At 38.7% G+C, this 8322-nt stretch overlaps 2 protein-coding genes across 2 annotated transcripts in view; both read left to right on the top strand.

The window, feature by feature from the left end:
- slc4a2b (solute carrier family 4 member 2b) overlaps positions 1–1151 on the top strand; it is a 47057-nt gene extending 45906 nt beyond the window's left edge. The window contains exon 23 of the mRNA XM_037693901.1: positions 650–1151. Coding sequence (XP_037549829.1) covers positions 650–727 — 78 coding nt within the window. The 3' untranslated portion in view covers positions 728–1151. The remainder of the gene's footprint in view (positions 1–649) is intronic.
- Positions 1152–5929: 4778 nt separating this feature from the next.
- si:ch1073-406l10.2 (uncharacterized protein LOC100536977 homolog) lies at positions 5930–7389 on the top strand. Its single transcript, XM_037693890.1, has 4 exons — positions 5930–6205; positions 6699–6800; positions 6879–6980; positions 7078–7389. Exons 1-4 carry the CDS (start codon positions 6014–6016, stop codon positions 7165–7167), a joined length of 486 nt encoding a protein of 161 aa, XP_037549818.1. The 5' UTR covers positions 5930–6013; the 3' UTR covers positions 7168–7389.
- The last annotated feature ends 933 nt before the right edge of the window (positions 7390–8322 follow it).

Below are 8322 nucleotides of genomic sequence, written 5' to 3'. Positions count from 1 at the left end.
TATATATATATATATATATATATATATATATATATATATATATATATATATATATGTATATATATGTATATGTATATATATATATATATGTATATATATGTATATGTATATATATATGTATATATATGTATGTTTATATGTATATATGTATGTGTATATATATATATATGTATATAGACAAAATATTTAAATATAAATTTAGTATATTTTTTCCTCAGGATATTTATAGATTTAGTGAACATGACAACAGATTTAAATCAATTTTGTAATATTAAATGATTCAATTTTTAAAGAGGAGCTCATTGAACTACTTTATTTTTAGCTATGATCATTGTCACTAAGAGAAAAATTCGACTTTAACAAGAAATGCCTCCTTAAAGGGATGTTCTGGCCATTTTTCTAGTTAATTTCTGTCAAATATTATCAATAGCAACTACTTTTATCAGCTTATCTAGCCTTTAACCTAACCTGGATGAAGACTTTTGCCTCTTTTTAACTGTGATCTGTGACAGATGTCTCCTGTGATAAGGTACAAACTAATGATCACTACCTTCACTTCAAAAATGACCAGACTATTCCTTTAAACTAAAGCAGACTATAAATAAGACTTTATTTATCTTTGCTTATTTGTACTCCTGTTTCCTTCTAGCTGGACGCAGACGATGAACCAAAGTTCGACGAGCGCGAGTGCCACGACGAGTACTCAGAGATGCACATGCCCGTTTAAAACCGCTGTGGACCACCAAACCATCTGAAAACCATCAGGTCAAAACCTTAAACACAGTGTTCTGGAGGTTCGTGGAGGTGTGTTTTTTTCTCTGCTGGTTTTTGTGGCTCTACAGAACAAAGTGAAGCGATTAGTTTATTGGTTAGTTCGTGATATTGTTGGTTTGTCTAAATATTTTTTGCAAGGGACAAGAGATTCCAAACCTAGTGACGTGAGCTCAGTTAAAAAACAAATTTAATAGTCGTAGATAGATTTTGCAAAACTGATTATTTTTTTTTAGCCCTGAGCTGTTGCTATGATTCACATTGAATATGTGGAAGAGAAATAGGATACATTCCTTTATTTTAACATGCTAACATGAGTTAGTGCTAGTCAAGTTATTTTTTTAAGCTCACCAAGCGCCTTACGAAGAAAACGAGATGTACCGAGCTGTCTGTTTTTTTCCTCATTCAGTCATTTTTTTTAGACCGTTAATCACTTTAAACGCAAAGCTTGTAGCACTTTTATAAAAGAAACCAAATCTGAACAATGACTGTGTAAAATTTAATTGTTTTAGCTTTTTAAAGTATTGACGTTGTAATTAGCGTCCTAAATGTTTTGTGTAGTTTTTTTTTTTTTTTACTCTGCTTTTCCTGATTCATTCGATGTTTTACGACTCTGTTGCTGCAGGTTGACTCTGATCAACCTGATCAGATTATGTGCCTGCAGTGACACAAGATCACCAGCAGAGGGAGATCTTGAGTCACTTTTATTATCCACCAAAAAAAAAATAGTTTCACTGTTACACTAATGTCACAAAACCATTTTTCTCATGACATTACTTATTGTTTTGTAAAAAAAAAAAAAAAAATGCATCGACTTAATAAATACACTCTAAATGTCTTTACGCACATGTTTAGGGCCCTAAAGGTTCTGGTGTAGTTTATATGTGGTTAGTTTCTTGGTGGTGCTGTAAATATTAGTTTCTTCTCGTGCCAAATGATGGTTGTGGTGAGAACAAGTTGCAGTTTAATCTTCATGTTTTTTTTTTATCATTCCACGTTTTAACGTGTTTTTAATTTTCAATTCAAATTTTTTTCATCATGATTAACCCAAACTTCCTGGGCCGTGAAGACAATCTTTATAGTTTATGGATTATTGCAAGAAAAGGCTTTTAGGATTATAAATAGGTGTTTTTTTAATTCATCATTTAGGTTATGCATAATGTTGCAACATTGCAACATGGGTTGGTTAAAGCTTTGACTGTGTCAAATAACTTATCATGTCCAGAGCTCTGTTACACTCACATTAGCTTAAATATCTCATTACTTTCCCCTCTGAGCTGCCCTGTCTCTGCCTGACTGAAATTGTGATCTTGTGCCTTTTTGGTGTCAAAGTTGCACAAAGTCTGAAGTGCCTGTTGGAGGGAAAGTGACGGGATGAGCTGCAAAGTGTGAGTTAAGATGTTACACTCAAAGCGAACATCTCTGAATTATTTATCTGTTGATATATGTTGCTGTTAGGACATTTTTTAAGTATATTACCTGTTTATTATACGTAGTCGGACGCTCTGCTTCGTTGCACTCGAGCAGTTCGGTGCCGCCTGTGTTTCTGATCATTGTGCCTGTTTATCCCAAAATAGGGAGTTTTATTTCAAAAGCAATACAAAGTCCTGGTAGCTATTGCTGATGTTCATTTGTGCATCAGTGGTTCACACATTGATGTCAAATAAAATATATTTTTTATTTACCTCATCTGACTCGTGTTTTTTTTTTTTTACTGTCAAATACGAAATCATAAAAAAGTTGGAACGCTTCGTTAATGTAATGAACAGAAAATGACTGTTTTAATGCGACGCTATGAGTAAAATGAAGTGTTAGTGTTCCCCATGTATTTATTTAATGCAGTTTACAGAAAATAAAATGTTTAAAAATCATGATTTAAAGACTGATATGAGACATTTTGCATACAAACACTTTACACTCTTACAGCTGAAGGAATCACAACTGCTGATTAAAACATTACTCTAAAATGTTTTGGGAAAAGTTATGATTTAAATATTTGAAACTGAATTGCTACAAATATCTTCAACTTAATGTTTACAGAATTGGATGAGCGTCATGCTTTGTTGAAGCAAGTTTACATCCTGCACTTCTAGATTAAATGGCTTATATTCATTATTTTAATCTCAAGTATTGACTGCATGTATACAGTACTTTTTACTACGCATTACTGTAATTCATCTCAAAAACATAATAAAACCCATAATCATTCAGAGAACAATGAATCAGAAATTGCAGTAAGAATGCCTAAAAACCACAAAACATCAGAATTTAAAACATGCCCAATAAAAAAAAAAAAGCTAAAAAAAAAAGCTGGGACATTGTGTAAAGTGTAAATAAAAATGGAATGCTATGATTTGCAAATTTCATAAACTCGTATTTTAACATAAAGAAACATAGATGTATCAAATGTTCCGATTTTTAGGGGAAGATCAAGTAATTTTGCATTTCATGCAGCACAACTTAAAACTGGGGCAACAAAAGGCTGCAAAAGTATTTGGTACAAATAAACAGCTGGAGAAGAATGGTGTCACAAATTAATTAAATTGTAAATTGGCAACAGGTCACAGAGGTCTGAGGTTTAGAGTGGCTGAATCTGTTCGGTCAACTTTATTTACACAAGTTAGTCTCGTTGAGCCTCGGGGACTCATTTACAGGAGACCTGTTTAAAGAAAACAGATGAGGTACAGACAACAATAGACAATCATATAAAATGAAAAGTAAATAAAAGATATGAAATCAAAACAAACAGCTACATTATAAAGTGGTGTAAAATGCTAAAAACAGGAACATGTCTGTGTTGGTTTTTGCCATGAACTTAGCAGATGTTTAAAATCCCTTAGAGAGGTCAAGGTCGAGAGCTTCAGATCTTTTCGCAAGATATTCCAGGAAACAGGAGCTGAGTAGGAGAAGAACTTTTTGCCTAATTCAGTCCTCACGGAGGGAACACTGCAGGTAATAATGTTCTGAGAGCGCACGCTGTAGCTGCACTCACGTAGTGACATGTAGGAGGAGATGTATGAAGGCAGCAGACCAAGAAGTGATTTAAAGATGAAAATGTACCAGTGAGAGAGTCTGCGTGAAGTTAATGAGGACTAACAAAGTCCATGCTCAATAATCTACGTATACAATCCAACATTTTTCAGTCAGGTCATCTGGACAGTTTCTTTTTTTGTGCTGAAACATTTCACCTTCGATCCGGAAGGCTTCATCAGACACAAAAACTGTCCAGATGACTTGACTGAAAAATGTTGGATTGTATACCTAGATTATTGAGCATGGACTTTGTTGTTTTCAACCAGTTTAACACGACTGTCAACAAGGAAGAGGGCCGGCAATGGAGGAGAGGGCGTGCCAAAGACACCATCTTAGCACCAACATAACTGGTTTGTTCCACTTTGGAGTAAGCTGTTGGGGGAAGAATCAGTTTTGTGTTGTGCGTTTCCTTGACTGATGAAGCCTTCCGGATGCAAGGTGAAACGTTTCAGCACAAAAAAAGAAACTGTCCAGATGATCTGACTGAAAAATGTTGGATTAATGATGACCAGTTTACCAGTGAGTACAGAGTGCAGTGATGGGTACGGTAGTTACAGCCAGTTGTGAATCTTAGCGCACCGTGATAGACAGCATCCAGCATCTGCTGGGTGCTTGTAGGAGCGTTCATATAACTGATGTCATCATAGTCAGTTTAGGGAAGGAAAGTAGAAGAAGTAAGGCATTTCTTAGCGTTCAGAGTTGGGATCTACATCTGAAAATGAAACCTAGTTTGAACTTTCTGTTTCTTTACCAAGTTTTCGACATGAGGCTTAAAAGAGAGATGTGAATCGACCAGAATACCCATGGGTATTATTTGCAGCCTCCACCACCTTCAGGCTCCTCTTGGCTCATTGAGGCCTCGTCGCTTGGACCTCCCCTGGACATGGCGGTGGTGGTCTCGGGGGATGCGCTGTGTGCCTCCTGCGGGGCGCAGACTGGGTGGTTCTTGCAGAAGTGTTGGTTGAGGATAGTCTGGAAGGGGAAGCTCTTCCCGCCGACGTTGCAGTGGAAGGGTTTGTTGCTGGTGTGCTTGCGGATGTGGTACTTCAGCTGGTCTTAGTGGGTGTACTTCTTCCCACAGATGCGACAGACAAATGGTGTGATTCCCATGTGCAAGCGCATGTGGCGGTCCAGGCTGCCTTTCTGGTTGAAGGACTTGCAGCACTAGATGCAGGTCAGCCGAGGGTTATAGCGGAACCAATGGTCTCCTACCTGCTCCCTCAGGTACTCCTCGTAGCCGCCCATATCAAATGCTGCATGCTCCTCTTCCGACAGGTAGAAGAAAACTATACTACAGATACCAGGTACGCACCATGTACGCATACGTACCAGTAATTAACTAGTATGTACACGCTTGTACGTACCCTGAAAGCAGGCACTGGGTACATGCCAGGTATTTTGTACAGGGTGCGTAACATTTTATTATTTTAGAAAATGAAAAAGAGACTGAAGTCTTGAAACCCTTATAAATACTTGCATGTATTTATAAGAATCTACAAACTCAATAGAGATACCAGTCGAAGATAACATAGAAGGAGGGACTGCTGAAACAGACTTCCTGTTTGAAAATAACATCCCTTTGGTTTTATCAGCATTTAGCACCAGTTTGAGACAGAACAAATCTGACTGGATGATGCCGAATGCAGACTCTAAAAGATCGAAAACCTTAGCAACTGTTTTAGGTTGCCAATGAACGTCTGCATAGAAATGTAAGGATGCATCAGGAATGGTCTACATTATTTATGTAGATTGTGAAAAGGGTGGGTCCTAATACTGAACCTTGTGGTACACTGTTGTTAACAGTTAGATAGCTGGAAGAAGTACCATTATGTTGAACACATTGCCTCTGATCTGAGAGATAATTAAAGAACCAACCAATGGTGTGATTTCTGAGAACTTATGACAGATTTATATTTTAACATACTGAAGCTTTTTATTCCTTCCAAGTTTTTGTCAAGCAACATTATCAAAACTCCAGCCTTAAATTTAAAGATGCAGCTGCACTTTTTTTTCTTATTTGTGTAGAATCTAACATTTGAACATTGAGAAAGGCAGCGAACGTTGGCTGTCACTGTAGCTCCACATCAAGGCATGATCAAACTTGTAACGGTTTGTTTTCTTCCAAGAAAAGCAGAGGGCTGGATGTTCCTTTGTGTTCAGAGCTGGAAGGTTCTCCTTCACCCCCACAGCTGCAGACGAGCAGGGAACGATGGCTGCCCAGCTGCTTTGGCTCCTAAGTGTTGGAGCGTTGCTCCTTCCTTCTGACGCGGTGACAGAATACGACAAACTGCCTGAAACCTACAAGAAAGGAGTGGATTTGGCCCTGGAAAAGGTTAACTCCCTCCCTGACATCCAGCTCCACTTCCTCTTCTTTGAAAGTGTCAAGAAGTCGACGTTTGAGGTACAGTTTGACAAGTCCCAAGTCAGAAATTCAGTCTATTATTATTATTATGTGTATTTTATTTGATATGAACTACTTCTGCATACGCTGTACTATTTTAGCCACTTATATATGCAAACAATCCTAAGGATTGTGTAAATTCTTTACTTTTAAAAATTATTACCTTTCTGTACAAACATTTTTCATCATAGATCTTCTCACTTCCTTCACAACCAGTTCCCTTTGAACTATTGGCTACTTTAAGCTTTTAGCCAGCCCTTTGCTTTTAGCTTATAGCAAGCTACATTTAGCTTCCAACTAGTGTTTTGCTACTTTTAGCTCAATTTCAGCTACTTACAGCAGTTATTCCTCACTCTGCAGCACATTTGACTCCTCTAACCCTTTATCATTTTCTGTATTATAACAGAATGAGGGTTCTTGTGAGGAAACCTCTTCCTGAAGCTCATGTTCCAAATGTTTGATGCAAACGACTAAAAGTCCTGTCTCTCCTCAGCCTGGCTTTGGTGTGAGCTACATCAACCACCACTTCTACCTTAAAGCCACCAACTGCCTGAAAGGAACCGTCGGCTCGAGGTGCCACTTCAGGAGAGACAGGGTGAGTGTGATCTGAGGTGACGAGTGTGGAATGTGAGGCTTGTCCCAACACATCTGTTCTGTTTGTGTGCTCGTGCAGCCGCTCATCGACTGCGTAGCCTGTTACAAAACGTACAGAGGAGAGATCGAGCAGGAGCCTGAACCGTATGTTGACTGTGTCAAGAAGCCGACCCTGACCCAGGTGAAGCTGCTCGTTACTCTATGAACTGTTTGGCATTTCTTTACAACTGAATGTTGCTTCTGTGTGAACTTCTGTGTGAACTTCTGTCTGCCCGCAGGAGATGACGAGCGCCAGAGATGTTCAGTGCAAAGCGGTGGGATACAACACTGGATCGATAATGCTGCTGTCGTCCACTAGAACGAATTAAAAACAAAATTTTAACGTATTTTCATCTTTGCAAGTTAATTTTTCTGCATCTCATGCTCTGCAGAACCTTTATACACACATGGTTATAAAACGCTGAGTTTGACTAACAAAATAATGATAAAGCTCATGGTTGTTGCGTAAAAACTGTCACTTTTTAACGAGGTTTTGTCTCGACTGATTTTGCTCATTCTTACTGTATATCATTTCATCATTAAAATTCAGACAAACATCTACAGCGTGTGGCATGTATTTTGTTATCACAGACATTTCCAAAAGGAACATTTAAACCCAAGGCCTGTTGATAAACAATAAATCAATTAATCGCATGATAAAAGAAAATGATCAACCTCATTTTCATTTATCGGCTTTATCATTTCTTCGTCTCTCTCTTTCTACTGAAGACACTGGACGACAAAAACCTCATCTCCAGTGCTCTTCACTGACCCCTCCCTTTCTCTTTAAAAGGGGACCCTCCGTCTTTTCAAATCTCCAAAATTCACGGTTGAAACTCGTGTCTTCATGTAAAAAAGTTATTTTTCTCTGCAAAAAGAAGCTGAGAACTTGTTTACGGATTTATTATTAAAAACTTTGTGTGAAATATGCTATGCTAAAGAGCTCAAACCACACCGAGCATCCGCCATTTTGAGAACTGAAGAGAGACAACTGTCAAGGGGCCTCCCTCCCTTTTTTGTTAGAGACACGCTGCTTGCTCCCTCAATATCCATCCTTCGGTCAAAAAGTCTTACACTGCAATCTGGTGGTCAATAAAAGGTACTACACACAAAACAAATTCAAAATTTCTTCTTGGCATCTTCTTCTTGGCCTGGCATCGGGGTAAATGACGCCATCATCTACCTCAGGCACCGAGCTCTGACCCACCTGGAGAAACCTGGAAGCACTGTGAGGATCATGTTCTTTGAATTCTCCAGTGCTTTCAACACCATCCAGCCAGGACTTCTGCGGGACAAGCTGGAGTTATCAGGAGTGGATCACCACATGTCCCAGTGGATACTGGATTACCTCACTGGACGTCCACAGTATGTGAGGACACAGGGCTGTGTCTCTGACATGCTGGTCTGCAGTACGGGGGTCCCACAGGGAACTGTGCTGGCACCGTTCCTCTTCACCCTCTACACTGCAGACTTCACCATCAACT

The sequence above is a fragment of the Nematolebias whitei genome, chromosome 20, assembly GCF_014905685.2.
Source record: "Nematolebias whitei isolate Nwh7 chromosome 20, NemWhi1, whole genome shotgun sequence".
Classification (NCBI taxonomy): Eukaryota; Metazoa; Chordata; class Actinopteri; order Cyprinodontiformes; family Rivulidae; genus Nematolebias; species Nematolebias whitei.
This window is presented reverse-complemented; position numbering and strand designations above follow the sequence as displayed.

What these genes read in the sequence shown, in the direction of transcription:
- si:ch1073-406l10.2 (XM_037693890.1), top strand. Translation starts at nt 6,014, where the DNA reads ATGGCTGCCCAGCTGCTTTGGCTCCTAAGTGTTGGAGCGTTGCTCCTT. An exon ending in TCAAGAAGTCGACGTTTGAG is followed by an intron (nt 6,206 to 6,698) that starts GTACAGTTTGAC and finishes GTCTCTCCTCAG; the next exon opens with CCTGGCTTTGGTGTGAGCTA. An exon ending in AGAAGCCGACCCTGACCCAG is followed by an intron (nt 6,981 to 7,077) that starts GTGAAGCTGCTC and finishes GTCTGCCCGCAG; the next exon opens with GAGATGACGAGCGCCAGAGA.